General features: G+C 41.1%; 1 protein-coding gene across 1 annotated transcript in view; it reads left to right on the top strand.

The window, feature by feature from the left end:
- Window positions 1–3,566: 3,566 nt before the first annotated feature.
- LOC108512908 (phospholipid-transporting ATPase IB-like) overlaps window positions 3,567–22,603 on the top strand; it is a 346,886-nt gene continuing 327,849 nt past the window's right edge. Inside the window, exons 1-2 of the mRNA XM_017848466.1 lie at window positions 3,567–3,678; window positions 9,024–9,201. Of these exons, the coding sequence (XP_017703955.1) occupies window positions 3,567–3,678; window positions 9,024–9,201 (290 nt within the window). The remainder of the gene's footprint in view (window positions 3,679–9,023; window positions 9,202–22,603) is intronic.

Genomic DNA, 22,603 nt, shown 5'->3' with positions numbered 1-22,603 from the left:
TTTCTTTCAGTAAATAGTAGTAATGAATAGTGTTCAAACTTTCTAGGCTCTGGAGGCCGAGTACATAAATAGTCTCTTTCTTATAAATGACACTTGTTCATTAACAGCATGGCCAGTTTACGCATCTCACTTCCTCAGTCTGTCCTCTAACACTGCCTGGGATGCTTTATCAGGAAAATGTGGGTTTTTAAGAAATTTGTGACTTTTTTTTTTTTTTAAAGAAAGAAACTAAAATTAGTGTATCTCAGCTACCCTGTGAGCGAGCTTCTTAGACAAGGCAAGTTCATGCACACAGTATGTCCCTGGTGTTCTTTTTTTTTTTTTTTTTAAGATGGAGTCTTGCTCTGTTGCCCAGGCTGGAGTGCAGTGGCGTGATCTCCGCTCACTGCAAGCTCCGCCTCCTTGCCATTCTCCTGCCTCAGCCTCCTGCGTAGCTGGGACTATAGGCTCCCGCCACCACGCCCGGCTAATTTTATGTATTTTTTTTTTTTTTTAAGTAGAGATGGGGTTTCACTGTATTAGCCAGGATGGTCTCCATTGCTTGACCTCGTGATCCACTGGCCTCGGCCTCCCAAAGTGCTGGGATTACAGGTGTGAGCCACCGCGCCCGGCCGTCCCTGGTGTTCTTGAATCGTCCCACTGTATGTGTCTTGAAATCTCAGCAAACAGAAATTCGGTTCATTCATTAAGCATTTAAAAGGTCTTCAACACACCATTGGTTATTTGGGAAATGCAAATTAGAACTACTAAATCTAATACTATGCACCCACTGGAAGGCTAAAATTAAGGAGACTCAGCTTGCAGGTGTTGGTGAGCATGGACTCGTGGCAGAGCTCACCTGTGAGCTCACCTGGGAACCCACAGTGACTCAGGCACTTTGGAAAACAGCCTTACAGTTTCTGGGAGGTTAAATATGCACTTGATCTGTGTGTGTCTGTATGTGTGGTATGACTGGGTAACTCCCATCTTGGGTTTCTACCCAAGAGAAATACAAACATAAGTCTACACAGAGACTAGTCACATAGATTCATAGAAGAATTATTCATAATATCCTCCAAGTGGAAACAATCCAAATGTCCAATAATGGGTGAACACCGAAACATGTTGTGCTGTGTCCATACATTGGAATACTGCTTGGCAACAGAAAGAATAAACTGTTGACATGTGCATTAATATTGGATGAATCTGAAAGCATCAGGCTAAGTGAACAGGCCACACAGAAAAGACTGGAAACTGTGATTCTGTTTATGTAACATTCCAGAAGAGGTCAAACCGTAGTGAAAAGAGGTAGACGAAAGGTCAGCAGAGCCTGGGGTGCAGGAAGGGACTTGTGTGCAGCATGGAAGGAGGGAACTTGGGCGATGATGAAAGGGTTCCGTATCTTGGTTGTGGCCGGGGTTACCTGACTCTACCTTTGGCAAAACTTGTTGAATCGTGTGCTTAAAATGGGTCAGCTTTTCTGTATGTCAGTTGTATCTTAATAAAGCTGATTAACAGAAGAGTATTTCTGTAGAGGCTTGCATGCTAGTGTGAATTCAATAAATTGGGTTGGCTTATTCTGAGGATAAGAGTTTTTTTGGTTTGTTTTTTGTTTTTTTGTTTTTGGAAATAGAAATATTTTGTGGGAGGTAGGGATGGCCAGTGTAGAGAAACGTGTCATGGAGTAAGTGAGAAGAGATAACCCGAGGGTACCAGACTGGCACCTGGGTGCTTGCAGGTGAGAAGCCAAACATCTCTTGAAAATGTTTGCTTAATGCCTGTGAGATATCATCCTGTCTTCCTTTGAATTATTGGTATTATAGGTAGTCCTTGAAATGTTATATGTTTAACAGAAATTTCTCTTATCTACTTATGGACTTTAAATTTAGGGGTATTCCTAGATTGGAACAAAGCAATATTCAGAGCAAAAAGGTACAGGCTTTACCTGCCACCAGCAGCTGCCAGAGTGGAGGCCTTATGTAATTACTTCGGCTTCAGCCTTGGCAGCTTTTGTTAGCCCAGAGTGGATTTGCTATATTTGTGCTTTGAATTTTACCATTTACTCTCATTAAGTTCTATAAATACAAAAGCATTGAGAGTATTAGTGCTGTCAAGAAAGAGGTGTGATTATGTTGGAATTGAACGTGATAGTAAAAAGAACATGAAAGTGGCAGGAAAATGGTGAGTGCAGCTGCACTGGGTGTGGGAGGCTGGGCAGGGAATGATCTGAAGAATGGGGGAAGGCGATGGTGAGAAAAGACACAGGTGATGGTCGTCAGGGGACAGGAAAAAGAGATTCATGGAGGGGAAGAAAAAACATTGAATGTGTGGGATAAAGAAAGAGCATCATCATTAGATACTCAATAGCCCAATTAATTCAGGAGAAGGGAGTCTGCCCTGGAACTCGAAGGCTAAGCATGGTGTGGTTGAAGTGCTGCTAATGAAACTTGAACCTTCTGCTTTGGGCATGGTCAGCTCTGAGCCCACTGGAATTTACAGGACATCAAAGTAAGGGCTGCAGCAGCTGCTGCTCCATGGTGTCTGGAAATCCCTCATGGCCCTGCCGAGCTGACGGAGGAAGACGGCTCCTGCCTGTGCAGATTTCAGTGGTGCTGGAACCATTCAGTTTTGAAGAGAGACTCGTGCCGTCTGCAAATTGGTAGAAATGCATCTAGGTTCTAGAAATTTTCATCTGTCCTGGCTTGTTTATTAAATCCAAAGTGATTAACAGTGGAACCACCTTTTGGATCCTATGTACCCCTAGGTTGAGCAGGGCTGCACTTCCACTGTCTTTCAGGGTTCACCAGATGAACCTCTGAGGATCCTCTAGGAATCAGCAGAGGCACGACATCTCCTGAGATTGGAAGGTGGTACTGTCTGTAGTGATAACATAATTTTAATTTATAAGCTGGGAATGCAAAGGCAATGCTGACCTTGCTAAGAAATGTGAGGTTCACAGGAGAACAAAACTGGGGAAAAAGGTAGGGAACAGTTGTCAGTAACAGTCACTCACTTTCAACATTAAATTGTGTGTGTGTTTAATTGTGAAGGAAAATACAATTGTAGAACATGCACCAAAAGCTAGAAATAGACAGTTTAATATTAACACCTAAAAGCAAATTCTAACTGAGGATTTTGGAATAGTTTTTATCTTTCTGGATATGAAACCTCCAGCCCCGACTTTCTATGCCCCTTATAACAGTTAAGTCCATTGTAACTTTCAGTAATTGGCTTTTTATTAAAATAAGAGCGTAGTATAAATTTTAGCAACTGGACTAAACAGGCATTAACAGGCCGTGGGATCCAACCATAATTTGTAACATCGTTCCTCTGGGAAAATGGATTCTAAGTGCCCAATAACTACCTTACAAATAGACTCTTGAATCATAGTCCATTTGAGAATAAGGAACTGTTTGTGATAGTAATACCTTCGACTGGCTCGCTTGAGAACTGCACAGAAGGGACCTATATTCCACCACATGTGTGTGGTGAACCCAGCTCATCTGGGTTTGATCAAAGATTATTGCCAAGTGGGCATGGAAAGTGCAGGAATTAAACTCAAAGCAGAGGCTGGAGACACGTCAAGGATGGCGTCGGATGGACCTGGAGAGCTCTTAGTGGTAGGAAAAGAATTTCAATCCCAGAGGCAAAGGAGTGTGTCTGAGCAGGTGAAGGGCAGGGAGAGAAGAGAATGGAAGGGTAAGCAGGATTGAGAACCAGTCATTTTCAAGCAAAATGTAACTCAAAATGTACCAGGAAGGCTGAATAGCCCACAAAAAGGTCAGAGAAAGAGACGTGCCTCAGATCTGCCTCGCCCTGTCTCTCTTTTGTTTATATTTATTTATTTATTTATTTTTATTTTATTTATTTATTTTGTCTGTCACCCAGGTTGGAGTGTAGTGGCACAATCTTGGCTCACTGCAACCTCTGCCTTCCAGGTCCAAGTGGTTCTCCCACCTCAGCCTCCCAAGTAGTGGGAGATACAAAGGTGTGCCACCACACTTCTCTAATTTTGGGGTTTTTGTTGTTGTTTGGAGATGGAGTCTTGCTCTGTTGCCCAGTTGGAGGGCAGTGGCACAATCTTGGCTCACTGCAACCTCTACCTCCTGGGTTCAAGTGATTCTCCTGCCTCAGCCTCCCAAGTGGCTGGGATTAAAGGCATGCACCACCACACACATCTAGTTTTTTTGTATTTTTTGTATTTTTAGTAGAGACTGGGTTTTACCACATTGGCCAGGCTAGTCCCTCTCCTCCTCCTGCCAAGGAAGAAGAACCATGTATTGGCATCCAATCTGTCCTCATGTGTGCTGCAGAAATAACCCTAAGTAGAGAAAGCACCCTGCCTAAGATGACCATCAATGTCTCCATTTATGCTGTGCCCTCTTACAAAAAGCCACAGGCAGTGGTCTCCACATTTCAGAGATTTCTGTTCGTCACTCTTTCCCTCCTTGGATCCAGGCATAAGTCCAGTGGGGAGGCCCATGGGTCTAAAAGGCACTGAACTAGACTGGGCCTCTACTGTAGCACCTGGATGCTCTCCCTGGGCCAAATCTCTGTACCTTGTCTCATCTCTTTGGTGACGTGCTTCTCAGGCGGCTTTTCTGTCCTTAATTCATTGACCCCCAGCAGGCACGCCCTCTAGAATTTCCCACACTTACCTGAATTTCCTGGTGAACACACCCAGGCTGCCAAGCTGGCATTTTCCCAAATCAGGATAATTTTTTGCTCTCTACCCAAATTCTAAAGGGCAGGCTGTTGTTTTAGATCAGGAAGGCATAGATGTTTTCAGGATGCTTGTTTGAGATTCAGAATTACAAAGCTAATTGACAATAAAAAGTATAAAGTTTTCTTTATTTATTTTAGAGACAGGCTATTGCTGGACTGCAGTGGCATGATCATAGCTCAGCACAGCCACCAATTCCTGGGCTCAAGCCACCTCTGCACCTCACCCTTCTGAGTAGCTGGGACTACAGGCTTGCACCATCACGCCTGGCCAATTTTGTGCCTATATGTCCCTTTTTTTATAGTGACAGAGTCTCACTCTGTTGCCCAGGCTGGTCTTAAACTCCTGGCCTCAGGTGATCCTCCCTCTTCGGCAAAAGTGCTGGGATTACAGGCATGAGCCACCATGCCTGGCTTCTTTGTTTTTAATAAAAGTCCATTTAACTTTTATGCATAGAACATTATTCTGTTAATGATTTGTCTGTTGTAGGCGTACCTCAGAGATATTGCAGATTTGGTACCAGTCCACAGCAATAAAGCAAATACTGCAGTAAAACAAGTCACACTATCTTTTTTTGTTTTTTTTTGGTTTTCCAGTGCATATAAAAGTTGTGTTTACATTGTACTGTAGTCTATTAAGTGTGCAATAGCATTATGTCTTTAAAAAACCCAATGTGTGTGCCTTAATTTAAAAATACTTTTTGCAAAAATATGCTGGCGATCACCTAAGCGTTCAGCAAGTCATAATCTTTTGCTGGTGGAGGGTCTTGCCATGACGTTGATGGTTACTGGCTGATCAAGGTGGTGGTTGCTGAAGGTTGGGGTGGTTTTGGCAATTTCTGAAAATCAGACAACAATAAAGTTTGCTGCATCTGTTGACTGTACCTTTCAAAAAGATTTATCCGTGGCATATGATGCTGTTTGATAGCGTTTATCCACCATAGAACTTCCTTCAAAATTGGAATCATTTATCCCAAACACTGCTGCTGCTTTATCAACTAAGGTTATGTAATAGTCTAAATCCTTTGTTGTCATTTCAAGAATGTTCACAGCATGTTCACCAGGAGTAGATTCCACCTCAAGAAACCACTTTCTTCGTTCGTCCATAAGAAGCAACTCCTCGTTTATTCAAGTTTGATCATGAGGTTGCAGCACATTGTCGCATCTTCAGACTCCACTGCTAATTCTGGTTCTCCCGTTGTTTCTACCCCATCTTCAGTTACTTCCTCCACTGAAGTCTCAAACTTGTCAGTTATGCACGAGGGTTGAAATCAACTTCTTCCAAACTCCTGTTCATGTTGATCTTTTGACCTCCTCTCATAAATCGTAGGTGTTCTTAATGACATCTAAAATGGTGAATCCTTGTTGAAAGGTTTTCAATTTACTTGGCCCAGACCCATCAGAGGAATTACTGTCTATGGTAGCCATAACCTCATGAAATGTATTTTTTAAATAATAAGACTTAAACTCTAAATGACTCCTTGATCCATGGGCTGCAGAATAGATGTCAGATAAGCATGCATGAAAATGACATTCATTCATCAACAGCATCTCCATCGGAGCTTTGGGTGGCCCAGTGCGTTCTGACCGAGCAGTAATGTTTTGAAAGGAGTCTTATTCTGAGCAGTAGGTCTTAACAGTGGGCTTTAATATTCAGTAAACCATTCTATAAACAGATGTAGTGTTAGCCAGGCTTTGTTTTTCCATTTCTAAGCATTGATTTAGCATAAATTTTCAGAACGGTAAGGGAGCATTGGCTTCAACTTCAAGTCACCAACTTCAGTATCCTCTAACAAGAGTCAGCCTATCCTTTGACACTTTAAAGCTTGGGATTGACTTCTCTCTAGCTATGAAAATCCTAGATGGCATCTTCTTCCAATAGAAGGCTGTTTCATCTGCACTGAAAATCTGTTATTTAGTAAAGCCACCTTCATCCATTATCTTAGCTAGACCTTCTGGTGAAGTTACATCAGCACTTACTGCCTCACCCTGCACTTTTATGTTATGGAGACAGCTCCTTTTTTAAACTTCGTAAACCAATCTCTGCTAAGCTTCAGACTTAACACAACTTCCTCACCTCTCTCGGCCTTCATAGAGTTGAAGAGAGTTAGGGCCTTGCTCCGGATTAGGCTTTGGCTTAAGGGAATGTTGTGGTTCCAGACCACTTTCTCCATATCAGCAATAAGGCTGTTTTGCTTTCTTATCATTTGTGTGTTCGCTGGAGTAGCTCTTTTAATTTCCTTCAAGAACTTTTCCTATGCATTCACAAGTTGGCTAACTGGTGCAAGAGGCCTTGCTTTTGGCCTATCGAATACATGCATAAATACATGCCAATGATGCCATGTATTCACTGCCTGAAGTAGAAGTGTATTTTCCTTGATAGGGGAATTTCTTTTGTTTTTGTTTTTTGTTTTGTTTTGTTTTTTGTTTTGTTTTTGAGATGGAGCCTCACTGTCACCCAGGCTGGAATGCAGTGTTGCAATCTCGGCTCACTGCAACCTCCACCTCCCAGGTTCAATCAATTCTCCTGCCTCAGTCTCTTGAGTAGCTGGGATTACAGGTGTGCGCCACCATGCCCAGCTAATTTTTGTATTTTTAGTAGAGATGGGTTTTCGTCATGTTGGCCAGGCTGGTCTTGAATTCTTTACCTCAATCAAGTGATCCGCTTGCCTCGGCCTCCCAAAGTGCTGGGATTGTAGGCGTGAGCCACTTCACCTGGCCCAGATAGGGGAAATTCTTGTTGAGTAAATAGTAACAGGAGGAAGAATGGGCTTTACTGAGTGTTTGCTGTATGCTAAGCCCCGTGCTAAATAATTTATGTTGATTAGTTTATTTGTTCAAAAGAAAAGTGCTATAAAGTGTGTTTAGCTCCCTTTTACGCATGAGAATAATGGCAATTTAAAGAGGCTAAGTATCTTGCTGAAGGTCACAGAGGTAACAAGTAGAGAGCTTGGACTAGAACCCAGGCCATCTGACCACAGTGCAGGGCTCTAGACCACATCTTTCTTAGATAAATCTTTATGAAATTGTCAAAAGTCACTTGTTGAGAATAAACACTGAACAATAAGACAGTTTTCTGGAACCTGTTTCTCACTTTTTAATAGTAGCTGATCCTCAATATTACTAGAGGTAGAAGGATTCTTGTTCATTAAACATATTTCTTTAAGATTGTAATTTACATTATCATGTAATAAATTGCATATGAATGTTACTTAATAGTCATCTTCCAGACAGAATAATTTCAGCAGAATTCTATGTTTCCCGATTAACTTAAACTATATTTTTTATGAGTCCAAAATTACATTCTTATATTTGAGTGAGATATCCTATTCATAGTCATAAAATCACTGTGAAAGCAAGAACGTCTTTTTTTTTTTTTTTTTTTTTTTTTTTATTTAAAGAAACCGTCTCACTGTGTTGTCTAGTCTGGAGTCGTATGATCAGGGTTTACTGCAGCCTCCACCTTCCAGGATCAAGCTATCCTCCTACATCAGCCGGGACAGCAGACATGCAGCAGACATGCACCACCATGCCTGGATAATTTTTTAATTTTTTTTTATAGAGATGGGATTTCTCCATGTTGCCGAAGCTGGTCTTGAACTCCTGGGCTCAAACAGTCCCTCCTATCTCGGCCTCCCAAAGTGCTAGGATTACAGGCATGAACCACCATGCCCAGCCCATTTTTTTTTAATCTAAAAAATGTTTCCTTGCTTTAATTCCATGTGATAATGGACATTACACCAAGATGCTTTTAAGACTGGTAGTAATGTTTTGGCAGGTGTCGGCAGTTTAACTTGATTAGATATTTTCTATAACGTGGGACAAATGATCAGCTTATTTCTTACGCTGGCGATGCATGGAGAGAATGGTTTAATCCAAAGATCTCAGCAGGATTCAAAATTAATATTTTGTCATATTTTTATATCCCTTGATATCTTTTGGATGCTTTAAAGATTATCTTGTGCAAACTGAGAAATGTTAGTGTTTGCCATTCAAGTTCCAATAATGCTGTCTTTCCCCCAAAAGCATATTTGTTTATATGGAGTTTTCTATTCTAGGGGCACCAAGAATAATGTGTATGTAGTGTAAAGAAGTGGATTATTGTAAATTTCAAACAGATCTCACTGTGAAGATGTTTGCACCCGTAAAACAGACCCAGAGGGCGTTCCAATGAAATTTTAATGTGTAAATGCACAAAGCTGAACTGTTAGTATATTTATATTAGAATGAGTGTGTTCTCATTTCAAGAAACTTAATTTTGAATTCTATTTTGTTTTTGGTATTAAACACGCAAAAAATGTGATTTTCCCCTGTACTCTTGTTTCAGGCCACAAGGGCAGCCATTACTCAGCACTGCACTGACCTTGGGAGTTTGCTGGGGAAGGAAAACGACGTGGCCCTCATCATCGATGGCCACACCCTGAAGTACGCGCTCTCCTTCGAAGTCCGGAGGAGCTTCCTGGATTTGGCCCTCTCGTGCAAAGCGGTCATATGCTGCAGGTAGGAACGTGCAGGCGGTGCACAGTTCACGCCCTGCTGTGTCTGTATCCCGTGTTGATATGAAATAAAGGGATGCATGGGAATTCTAGGTTTAAAGTTTCATATCTACAAAAGCCAAAACAAAAGTACAAATTTATTTTTAACTGTTGGTGCACAGATTTTGCAGAGGCAGTTAGTGGCTTTTACATTTTGGTTTTGTGTATTGTCTTCTGAGAAGATAAAAAGAGTAAGGACCAGGGCTTCCAGTCACATTCGCCATGGGGATAAATTGGAAAACACTGGCTCAAGCCCCTTCGAGAAATTACTGGGGTCCAACTTACTGCACGTGTCTGAGCTCGACTTCCAAGACTTACGGGTCTTGGATGCTTCTTTTCTGACGTCTGTTGGGGTATTTCTTTTCAGTTAAGGAGGAGCTTTGGTCGGGTTCATGTGATAGCAATTTTTGTGGTAAGATCTAACCAGAAATCTTAGTAGGTTCTTCATGGAGTCTGGGAAGGTTTTTTCTTTTTTTTTTCCATTGGCAGTGGTGGGGTATTGTTCCATTCCATTGACTGCTGGCTACGTGGAGGTCTAGTTCTGATAGAAATAGGAAAGTCAGACAGAATTATAAGGGCAATAAACCACTAGAAAGATGAGTGGTCACGAAAGGTCACAGAGAGCTGGAGGGGCTGGCTAGTGGAGCATCGGTAGTGGAAAGGCATGTCACTTTTATGCCTGCGACCACAGGATATTCAGGGACCATAGGGATGAGGACAAATTCAAATGCGTTTGAAACAATGAACGATGAGTCTGTTGTACCTTTAAGTCAGGAAGCCTGGTGCGCCTGTGAGGGACCTGGTGCAGCTGTGAGGGACCTGGTGCGCCTGTGAGGGAAGCCTGGTGCGGCTGTGAGGGAAGCCTGGTGCGCCTGTGAGGGAAGCCTGGTGCGCCTGTGAGGGAAGCCTGGTGCGCCTGTGAGGGAAGCCTGGTGCGGCTGTGAGGGAAGCCTGGTGCGGCTGTGAGGGAAGCCTGGTGCGGCTGTGAGGGAAGCCTGGTGCGGCTGTGAGGGAAGCCTGGTGCGGCTGTGAGGGAAGCCTGGTGCGGCTGTGAGGGAAGCCTGGTGCGGCTGTGAGGGAAGCCTGGTGCGGCTGTGAGGGAAGCCTGGTGCGGCTGTGAGGGAAGCCTGGTGCGGCTGTGAGGGACCTGGTGCGGCTGTGAGGGACCTGGTGCAGGGAGCAACGGCCAGAGCACCTGAAAGTGAAATACACTGCTTCTGGGTTTTAGGATGGCCTCCTTCTCTTTTCCTCAAAAGCTTGGTTGTGATACAATTCACATACCTTACAGTTCACCTGTTGAAAGCAATTCATTGGCTTTGAGTATATTCACAAAGTTACGTAACCATCCTCACAACCAATTTTAGAACATTTTCGTCACCCCATAAGGAAACTCCTGTATCCATTATCAGTTAATCCCATCTTCCTCCACTCCTTCACCCCCACCCCAAACAACCAATCATCTACTTCACTTGGCTCTCGAATTAGCCTGTTTGGGACATTTTCACATGAATGGAGCCATAAAAGAGATGTTTTTTTTACTGACTTCTATCCATCCCTGTTGTTGCATGTGTCAGTACTTCGTTCTTTCCATGGCTGAGTAATATTCCATTGTTTAGATGTACCACATGTTTATCCATTTCTCAGTGTATGAGAATTTGGGTTTTTCACACTTTTTGACTGTTGTGTGTAATGCTACTGTGAAGATTGATGTGCAAGCTTCTGTTTGGACATGGGTTTTTGATTCCCCTGGGTATGGACCTAGGAGTGGAGTTACTGAGTCACGCAGTAACTCCATGTTTAACCTTCTGAGGAACTGTGAGATGGTTTTCCAAAGTGGCTGCACCCTTTCTGTTCCCACTGTCTATGTGCGATTGTTCCGGTTTCTCCATATCCATGCTAACACTTGTCACTAGCTGTCTTTTTGATTAGTTAGTCTCGTGGATGTGAAGTCGTATTGCATTGGAGTTTGGGGTTGAATTTTTCTGTTGATTAATGATGTTGATCGTTTTTTCATGTGTTTATTGGCCATTTGTATATCTTCTTTGGAGAAATGTCTATTCAAATCATTTGCCCATTTTTTAAGTTGGATTATCTTTCTATTATTGAGGTATCAGGGTTCTTTAGCTACTCTGGATACAAGTTTCTCATCAGATGGGTGATTTGCAGTTTTTGCCCCGTTCGGTTACCTTTTCACTTTCCTGACGGTATTGCTTGCAGCAAAATTATTTTGACAAAGTCCGATTTCTCTATCTTTTTCCTTTGTGCTTTTGATGTCATAGCGAATGAGCTCTCTTTTTAGAGTACTAATCCTGTGCATGCTTTCCTGGATTATATTTGAGCAGTTTAGATTAGGGTTATGCAAATGGAAAGAAGGATGGAAAGAATGGTGGGGAAATACTTTTATTCATAAATTTCCCTTTATTTCTTCATTGTAAAGCTGCTGAGTAGGTGGGTACCTGAGTATATGAATGTCTCCACACTGGAGATTGTTACTACTCTACCTCAGAGCCGTGAGTCACGGTGAGTCAGCCGCTTCTGCTGTCACTGCCCTGTTGATCAAGGGGTCGTCCCCCTGACTTGCTGGTGGACAAAAACAAGTAACAATGTGGAAAAGTCTGGTAAACTGTATAACCCAATGCAAACACGCTAAAACCTTGTAAGTTTTTAAGAGGGAAATCAAAATGAGTCTGTTGGATTCTCAGGGGAGAGCCAGGAATGCCTGTAAGGGTTTACAGGAACATGCTCTTTTCTTGCCAGGTGCTTGATACTAAAATACACACACACACACACACACACACACACACACACACACCCATACCTTTTTCCCCTTCTTGTTGTGACTGCTTCACAGTGCTTTGTGTGTCTCATAGGCTGTATGCTTGAAGACTTCTCAGGGGAGTTCAAACTGGAATTGGCACAGAAAGAGGACATTTCAAATTAAATACTGTTACAGTCTACAAAATGGAAGTATTAATTGGAAAAGGGAATTTAGGATAGTGCATTATTTTCTTGCTCTTGGAGACATTTCCTGGCTGATCTCATACTTAAGGTTTTAAAAAAATCAACATGTACTTAAAAATAAAAGAAAAAAGTACTTGTACACTTCAGATATACTTATTATTCATTGAAAATTTAAACTTAAGCTAAATTCAATATGTGGCTTCAAACATAAATTTGACCTTAATTTTCACTTTTCATCTTCAAAATATAATAGTTGTGAGAGTACCTGTTTCTCTAATAATGACAAAAGTAATTTTTTTTCAGAAAATAACTGGCCTATGAAGTCATGAAGCATGTTCTTATCAATATTGATTCAGAGATTGGTGAAGTTGTATAGAAATAAATACCTTTAAACTAAAACAGTATTTTAGGTGGCAAAAAGAGGGGAATGCAAGAATTTGTTAACTATGTTGCTGAAATTAGAATCAAACAATTTCCTAATGATGCATTTCTGTACCCAAATATTTTCCATATGGTTAAAATCCTAGAGAGGTCATATACAGTCAGTACTCCAGTACAATTTACTTTGTGTCTGGCAGGGATGTTGCCATGTCATTTGTTGAAGTGCAAACTGGTCCAGTCCAAGGTTTCTATTGTGGGCTTGCAAGTATTGTGACATTTACATTGCAAATTCCTAGTGTCATGGATGAATAAAGAGAGGAGACATGGTCTTTGGCATATAAGTGCAAGTAGTGAATAAGAGACTATGTTATTGTATTTGCCTCTATTCCTTTGCATCTCACATACATCCCAATTCCTTGAAACCTGGCCCTTAGTGAAGAAAGCATAGCTGGGTCTCCATCTGGCCACATGCAGCAGACTCCCTTTTGTTCTTGATTTTCAGATCCTTTCAGCATCTGGTGTTGAGGGTTCTTCCCTTGTGGGGTTCTCTTTTTCTTCTGTGGCACCTTTCTCTTCTCCTTAGTTATCTGTCTCCTTTATGGGCTTTCTGGCTGCCTGTGAAATGTTGTTTTCCCAAGGTTTTACCTCTGGTCCTATCATGTTCCCACTCTGCATCTCCCCATGTGCCTTCCATCTAATGTGTAGGATGGCCTCGTTCACCTTATACATTAGTGACTTCTCACACCAGCTTCACATGGAATCATCTGGAGAATTTCTGTTTGTTTGTTTGTTTTTGAGACAGAGTATTCCTCTGTCGCCAGGCTGGAGTGCAGTGGTGCCTTCCAGGTTCAGGCAATTCTCCTGCCTCGGCCTCCCGAATAACTGGGACCACAGGCGTGCCCCACTAAGCCCAACTAATTTTTGTATTTTTAGTAGAGACGGCGTTTCACCATGTTGGCCAGGATGGTCTCGATCTCTTGACCTCGTGATCTGCCCACCTCGGTTTCATGAAGTGCTGGGATTACAGGCGTGAGCCACTGCACCCGGCTGAGAACTTTTTAAAAACATATTTTCCTCGAAAAGCTAAATCTGGAAAGTACCATATGACCCAGAAATTCTACTCTTAGGTAGGTATACACCCAAAAGAATTAAAAACAGGCTCTCAGACAATACTTGTATGTGCATGTTCATAATGTTCATAGCAGCACTGCCCACAGTAGCCCCAAACTGGAAACAACTCACGTAAGAATCCACGCAGTGGAATATTATGGAGTCATAAAAAATGAAGTAGTGACATGTGCTACAATGTGGATATACCTTGAAAACAGACTGAGTGAAAGAAGCCAGTCACAAAAGACCACATATTATTATGATGCCATTCCTGTGATATAGTCACAATAGGCAAATCCACTGAGCCAGGAAGCAGGCTAGGGGTTCCCAGGGGTTGGAAGGAGGAAGAATGGCGAGTGACTGCTCGGTTGGTATGGGATTTCCTTTTGAGGAGGATGAAGTGCTTTGGAACAGGCTACAGGGGATAATTGCACAACGTTGTGACCATACTACATTCCACTAAATTGAAAATGGTCAATTTTTTCTTACGTTATTTTTACCTCAGTAAAATATAAGTAAATGAATAAAAGAATTCATCCATTTAAATGAAATGTTTGTTGAATTAAAAAACTGAAATGTTTGAATGAAAGTTCACTCATTTGAATGAAATGTTTGTTGATTACAAAAAAATGAATCCTTTGAGCAGAAGTTGTGTTATTTTAAATGAAACGTTTGTGGAAAGAAAAAAGAGTCTGATTCCCAGGCCCTTCCTCAGAGTAATAAGATCAAAACTCTAGAAATTCTACAAACTCCCCATGGCACCTCTCTTTTCCTTAGTTATCTGTTGATTCTAATGAGCAGTCAGGGTTGAGAAGGCAACTTCCACCATCTGCTTGTCCAACGTGGCCCCTCACTTCAGCTCCAGATCTGTACATCCAACCACATCTAGGACTTTTTTTTTTTTGAGACAGTCTTGCTCTGTTGCCCAGTCTAGAGTGCAGTGCCATGAACACAAATACAGCTCACTGTAGCCTTCATCTTCTGGGTTCAAGTGATACTCCTGCATCAGTCTCTCAACTAGGTGGGACTAGCGTGCCACTATGCCTGGTTAATTTAAAAAATTTTTTTGTAGAGCTAGGGGCTCGCTATGTTGCCCAGGCTGCTCTCAAACTCCTGGGCTTAAATGATCCTCCTGCATCCTCCTCCCAAAGTGCTGATATTATAGCCGTGAACCACAGTGCCAGGGCCTTTTGACAGCGTTAGCAAGCATGATTTTATATGTAGGGGACCTTCAGAGAGATTGAACCATATAAGCACATTATTACATTGAAGTCAGAAATTAAAGTCTCTTAATTTGTTTATCCTTTTCAGGATCGTATTTAGTTTTATAAATAAGGAAATAAAGGCCTCAGAAAAATTATATCATCTTGTCTGTGGTCACAGCTAGGAATGGAAGAGACAGCATTTTATGTTCTATCTGAATAATATTAGGGCCTATGCTCTTAAGTCACACAGTTGGCTGTGTCAGCTAATTCATTGTCACACGTTTATTACTGATAATACAATTTGACACAAAAGTTTTGCTTTTAACGTATTTTTCAACTGTCTTATATGTTTAGACTTACTCAAGAAATCAATATAAAATCTTGTAGGATTTGTCATTCTCCAAAGGGGTAAAAATTATGTGGAAAATGTGTAAACCATTTTCAATATGTTCAAGAAAGAGTTCTCTGTTCTTCCCCTTTCTCACTTTCCCTTTTCTTTGAAGGTCTTTATTTTGTCCAAACGGAGATAATTTCTCTAGCACAGACGACCAGGGGAGAGGACTTTGACCTCTTGAGAACACTCAGAAATCTTAAAAGTGACTGTCTCGTCAGGGAAAGAGTCATGAAAGAATCATTAGTGTTCCCCCTGTGAGGACGTTAGTGATGGCCCCATCGGAGTCCCCAGCAAATACAGGTGACACGGGGCCTCTGGGCACCGCCTCGTTAGCAGATGTGATTTACGGCTTCACGTCTCTGGGCAGGAGATGGAGTGAAAGGAAAACACCGTGGCAGGGATTTCCATGGGATGTGCAAATTAAGGGTTTCCAAAGGCATCATTTATTTTCTCTGATATGTTTAGACTTCTATCTTTCAGGATAGATTCAAAGATAAACATGTATAAGCCTTCTGTGATATCATAGATATAAAACAGGAGAGAGAAAAGGCAGAGTGCATGCACTGAGTGTTTAAAAGACTTCTTGGGTTTATTTTCTAACTGTAAGAGTGATTTATATTTTTTGGTCAAAAGTTAGAAAATGCAGATAAACAAGAAGAAAGAAAATGGCATTCGCAATCCCCCCAACTGGAGATTAGCACTGTTGACAGTTGGTTGTGAAGTCTTGATCTCCTTCTGTGAAAACACTTTTCAGTGGACGAAGGGTTACACCTTTTACAATATGCAAAGTTAAAGGTTATACACAGTTTCTGTGTCAAATTTGAATATAAATGTGTTTTTTAAAAGCATAATGGCGTTCTGTTATATGAAAACACAGCAATTAATTTATTCCTAATTGATGGCTAGTCAGGTTAGCAATGATTTTTACATGAATAGTTGGAAAGACACTTGATGATTTATATAAAATAGTAATGGATTCAAGTATAAGCAACATAGAAATTTGCAAAAGGGCTTGTAGCCTTAGACTCGGAAAGTAAGATGAATTGGCTTAGAGTCAGAGAGAGATGACTAGTAGCTTAGTCCCTGCTGGGACAAACGTATTCTCGTCTGTTTAGTAAGCATAGTATGGATTCCAAGCCCCTGTTTGGGGTGTGTTAGCCTCACTAAGAAAGGGGAACAGTTTAGAGGTTATTTTGTGAAAGTATATATATGTATATAGGTATGTATATCCTGTTCAGCATTTTAACACACTGGCAGTGTATCATTCCCAATGTCAGGTCAGTCTTCCAGACTGTCCTAAGCTTATCACTCAGCCTGCATTAAAAAACCTGGTGGACATCTGTCTTAACTTTAGACTACCTAATGTAGAAAAGAACTGGCCTTCTGATTTGGTTTCTTCCCCAGCTTAACTTTTTTACCTGAATGGGGCATGATGGACAATAGGAAATCAGAACGTTATGCATTTTGTGTGTGGTGTCTTTCAGCCTGTGAACTACACACAGAATTATGTCAAAACAGAGTTCAGATGCAGTAATTAGAATTGTACCACCAATTGTGTTTTAGTTGGCCTCCATATTGGTAGGGATCACTTGCACAAATAAAACTTTTCTTTAGTTTCATTTATGATGTGATTTCTCAGCATCCTGAATGTTTAGTTTTAAGCCACCTTCCTACTTTGACATCCTGTTCCAGAGAGCATTATTAACTTGTCGAGGCTGTAAGTCTATCCTTGGGTTGTTTGATTGTGGCTTAGCATATATTTGCCCATTTGTTGATTGCATGCAATTAATGTAGAATTCACTTTTAGATAGGTTTTTTTAAATTTAGCTCTGAAATGAATGTTATTATTTGAAGGATTACAGCAATTTTATTTGGTTCTAAATGGCTTCATTGTTTTGTTAAGGATGAGCGTCATCAGATGTAATAGTTCTTCAGCACCATCTTGAAGAAGAAAAAAAAAAACAATTTCTCAAAGCCCAAAGTTTAAACACTGTTTTTCCACCCACAGATCTTACCATAGTTTCTCTAGAATAAAACTAGACTGATGCAGATTTTGTAGTATATTAAAATAGCTCACGGCCGGGGCGCGGTGGTTCAAGCCTGTAATCCCAGCAGCTTTGGGTGGAGGCCGAGACGGGGGATCACGAGGTCAGGAGATCAAGACATCCTGGCTAACCGGTGAAACGCCGCGTCGGCTTACTAAAATACAAAAAAAACTAAGCCGGGCGAGGGTGGTGGCGGGCGGCTGTAGTCCCAGCTACTCCGGAGCTGAGCACGAGAATGGCGTGAACCCCCGGGAAGGTGGAGCTGTGCAGTTGAGCATGAGACTCCGAGCCACTGCACCTCCAGCCTGCCGGTGGAAGAGCAAACTGTCTCAAAAAAAAAAAAAAAAAAAAAAAAAAAAAAAAAAAAAAATAGCTCACTAGAATCATTGTAGGAGGCCAGAATAGGCCAGAATATGTAGACACTTGAGTATTAATCTAAAGTAGGAAAAGGAAACTGTTTCTAAATAATTATTTACAACTTAGGAAACAAAAGAAACCTTTTGAAATTAAAGCTAATTTTGATGATAACATGTTTAGAAATGGAGGGCAAGTCTCATCTTAAATACCTATTGCAGCAAATAATGTATATGAATTACTCTGTAAGATCAACTTCTAACTATTAAGGATTTCTGATGTTTTGATTCCCCTCTAACTAAAAGTTAAATATCATCACTATCTGGGTGTTACTATTTCAGAAATTAAAAATAATTAGCGTGTCAACTTTGTGTCTTATGTCCTGGAATAATAAAACAATTTGGTGGGGAGCAGTATAGTACATGTGATAAAAATGTGGACAAATATTCAGCATAAGATTGAAAATACGGGAAGCTCTTCTGTATGTCAGCTATGAGCGACTGAGTGAACAGACACGGATAACATGTTGGGAATACTTGCCAAGGGGCATTTAATAATGAGGGTTGATCTATAATAATATGCTATGTAATTGGGAACACGTCTCTTCGGAGATTTTTTTTTTGGCTTATAAAATTGTTAACATATCATTTTGCTTATGTAGTAAGCCTACTTTTCCTGATGGTTCTGAAACCTGATTTACATGGCACAAGTTCCCTTCCACACACTAATGTTTGTTTGCAGAAGCTCAGATGCAAACTGAACAGTGGAAGTAACGAAGCCCTTTACTCTTTTGGCAGTAGTCTAAGAATTACGGTAATAGGGTCTGTGTGATCTCCCATGCATCCGCTCTGCAGCTTTCAACACATGGGGACCCGTGTGAGACACCAGAATTGCTCACAGACGCATGACTTCTCAGGACTCTTCCTGTGTTCTTCTTTCCTTTCCCCTTTTTCATGAATGATGACTTCATCAGTGCATGTCATTTTTGACAACACTGCTTGCCAAATGAAACAGGGTGATACAAGGTCACACTGTGGCCTAAAATTCTGAAGTAGAAGCTCATAATATTTGGTATCTTTCCTGCTAGAAAAACAAACCGGAAAAAAAACAAATCAAGAACAGAGCTTAATTAAACATGCAGAATATGTCATGCATATTCATGTCCCCAAGTCTTGCCTTGTGATGGGATTTGCACTGAAAGTGTTTTTTCTCCTCTTTCCTGTGAAATCGTTCAGAATGTGTTTCATTAATACAAGAACGTGTCATGTTAGCTTTCATTAGGAAAACATTTCACTTCTGACAACACTGACACCTTTCTGATTGAAATATGCAAAACAGCTCTTACGTTAATTGGTCCCAAAGAAAATTATGTTATCCGTTTTCCTGTCCATACATCTGACACTTTCCCTCATCTGTCACCCCCTGAATTATCAATGCTTTCCCTTGCCTGATTTTGACAGCCAGTATTCTGCCTATGACTTTAAAAACCATAGAAACCCTCCATACCGGGAGCTTTACTGTCCTCCAGTTTGAATAGGAAGCACCAAGATTACAGTCAGCAAGGTGTAGCCACATCTGCTTCTACGCCACATCTAGACTGCAGCTTCTCAGTTTTAAGCCTCTCCCATTGTTTCTTGCTCGTTTAACTTGAGAGAGGAAACAAATGACAAAGAGGAATGTTTATACTTTTTTAGTGTTTAGTCTTATTGAGGGTCACAAGTAGATTTTGTCAGCAGGAGCTAGGTCAGACTGACAGAGCTAACTAAAGTTGCCAAACTTTGGGAGCCTGTGCTTGGTTTGAGTTTTTTGATTGGTGATGTCGGCGCCTTATGGCCATTGTCATCTGCAGAGCTTCACTGGGTCAGCAGAGTCTGAGAGGGTCTGTTGAATGATTTGGTTTCTGTTGTTTCTTGTTAACCAGTTAACTGAGCTCTGTGAGAGTCCCAGGGCTGAATTGTCGCCAGTGGTTTAGTTTCTGACAGGCCTGTAAGTGTGAGAGGCAGACAGACAGAGACAGACAGAGACAGACAGACACCCCCTCCCCAACCATCCCATCAAATTCTTGGCACCTGGGTCATCTGAGCAAAACAGAACATGCATTTTTTTCTCTTACTAAGCAAGTAAGTGGCGTCCTTTCACCACTTGGCCACACCAATCATTAAAGACCAAAGTAAATACACCAAGTTGAAGATAATCCTTTCACAAATATACAAGTGCGAAGTTAAAACTGCCTGTCAATCATTTGTGCATTTTTCCTTACTCTTGTTTGTTTTAATGGATGGGTGTTGTTTGAAGATATTAGAGCTTGAGAAATTAGGAGTCCCGGGTTGTCACAATTATCTTTCCTCTTTACACATAATTGAACCTTAAGTTCTTAATTTCTCTTTAAAAAATCATGATGAATAGATACCGAGTTTTTTTTTTTTTTTTTTCTGAAACAGAATAACAATAGTAGGGAATCTGTGTTTCTATGTAGATACATGAACACATGAATATACGTTTAAGCTCAATGTTTTCAAACCCTGATGAGAAATGAATTTTGAATGATCAAATATGGAAACAAGTTTTAACAATAGTATAGAAGGAGATTGAGTCTTTTTTTAAGGGAAAAAAGTAAATGTTGAATGATATTAATTTAATGATGACACTTAGATCTGACTTGATAATCCTGTATACCTGTAACTGTAGTATTAGCCTATGCCAATATAAACCTAGTTATAATACTTAAAAATAATGAGTAATGAGTGCAATGAAGGACTGATACCAACATTTCATGAAGATTTGAAATATTTGTAATTAGAGAGGTTGAAGAAACAGTGGGGTCTTTCTGTGGCCATATTTGTGTTTCCTTTATTTGAAATCTGCCGCCAAGAGTCTTCACTGTAATTCATCACTGGGTGTCTTGCGTTTGTACATTTCTGTTTCAAAATGTCTCAAGCTGAAGTTTTCTTTGGTTTAGTGTCACTTGTGTTTAGATAATGTTGCGGGAAAAGGAGGAGACTTTTTTATTTTTTAAAATTTTTTATTTTAAATTATGGATACGTACTAGTTGTACTGTTTTATGGGATAAATGCGATGTTTTGATACAGCCTTACAATGTGTAATGATCAGATCAGGGTAATTGGGGTGTTATCTTCTCAAGCATTTATCATATTTTTTGTGTTAGGAACATTCCAACTCCACCGTTTTAATTATTTTGAAATATACAATAAATGATTGTTAACTCTAGTTGCCCTGTTGTGCTACTGAGCTTGAGATCTTATTTTATCTTACTGTGTGTTTGTACCCATTAGCCAACCCCTCTGGATCTCCCCTCCTCACCACTGTTCCCAGCCTCTGGTACCCAGCATTCTGCTTAGGAGAGGACTTTTAAATATCTTATAGGTCTCCGTAAGATCGATTTTGTATTTGATCCTAATCTTTTTTCGAAACAGGCTTTTATTAGTGTGGTTGAACAGGTAACCACACTGCTTGTCAGGCCAACTCCCAGGACTGGCCAGGCTGTTCACTGTGACCCAACTGAGGAAGTGCCTATTGTTTAAGGTTGTTGGGTGAACACAAATGGCACAGCCTTTGCCTGCCTAGAGGACTCAATCTGGTGGGAAGGCCAGTCTGGTTATGACACATACTAACACAGTCACAGCATGAGGTGCTATGAAGCCGAATGTTGGAAGATGACAGAGCCTAGTAAGCTCCAAGGGATGAGTGTGTGGTGGGATATCCTAATGCCATCACGATGCTAGCACTTAAGCTGTTGCGATGTCCAGACCCTCTGCAAACACTTAGCATCTACTACTCCTGAGAATCCTGAAAATGAAGAGGAAAGTTATTGCTCTTATTTTATAGGTTAGCGAACTGAGGCATAGATGAACAAAGATATATTCCTGAGGTCATCTAGGTATTTTTTTTTTTTTCTGGGTCTGAGTCCTGTGGTGCGAACTCAGCTCATTGCAACCTCTGCCTCCCAGGTTCAAGCAATTCTCCTGCCTCAGCCTCCCTAGTAGGTGGGATTACAGGGGCGTGCCACTACACCCAGCTAATTTTTGTATTTTTAGTATAGACAGGGTTTCACCATGTTGACAAGGCTGGTCACGAACTCCTGACCTCAAGAGACGGGCCCTCCTCAGCCTCCCAGAGTGCTGGGATTACAGGTGTGAGCCACCAGCATGCCCGGCTGGTCCTGTAGATATTAATAAATGGTTCCAGGGTTTGAACTCCGGAGTCCATGCTGAAAGACTTTATTCTAAAGATAATGGTGTGGAATTAAAGTATTTTGAGCAGAGTAACAGAGCTAGATCACAGGCTGGGCATGGTGGCTCATTTCTGTAATCCCAGAATTTTGGGAGGCTGAGGCAAAAAGCTGGTGTGAGGCCAGGAATTCTAAACCAGCCTGGGCCACGTGGTGAGACCACATCTCTATATTAAAAAAAAAAAAATTTTTTTAAAGCAAACAGAGTCTTAGGAGAAGGCAACACTATGGAGGTCAAGTTAGAGTTCATGTGCAAGGTAGAGGCCCTTGTCATACTTCAGTTTAGGACAGGGTAGACCTCCACTAGGGTCCCAAGTCTCTGCCACATAGTAGGTGTTAAAAAGAAAAGTTGAACTGAATTCCTAGATTCTCTGGAATGGACTATGATCCGGATTTATAGTCATGTAAGAGTTAGAATCTGTAATTAGTGACTGACTGAATGTACTTGGGGATGGTGAGAGAGGGGTAGAGGTGAAACACTCCTGTAAGACAGCCCATGTCAGAGGGAGTCCTGGAGGAGGATTTCATTTCCAGCATTGTGAGATGTTTAGAATTGCCACCAGCTGCTGGGTGTTCAGTTCTGGTGCAGATAGGATTCTGCAAGCCCGTATTCTCCCAGTTACAGGCTATCAATCTATCTGAAGCTAGAAAAAAAAAAAAAAAAAAAA

This window comes from Rhinopithecus bieti, unplaced genomic scaffold (genome assembly GCF_001698545.2).
Source record: "Rhinopithecus bieti isolate Rb0 unplaced genomic scaffold, ASM169854v2 scaffold_28547, whole genome shotgun sequence".
In the NCBI taxonomy this organism is placed as follows: domain Eukaryota; kingdom Metazoa; phylum Chordata; class Mammalia; order Primates; family Cercopithecidae; genus Rhinopithecus; species Rhinopithecus bieti.
The sequence above is the reverse complement of the archived record's forward strand: the minus strand, read 5'-3'. Positions and strand labels throughout refer to the sequence as shown.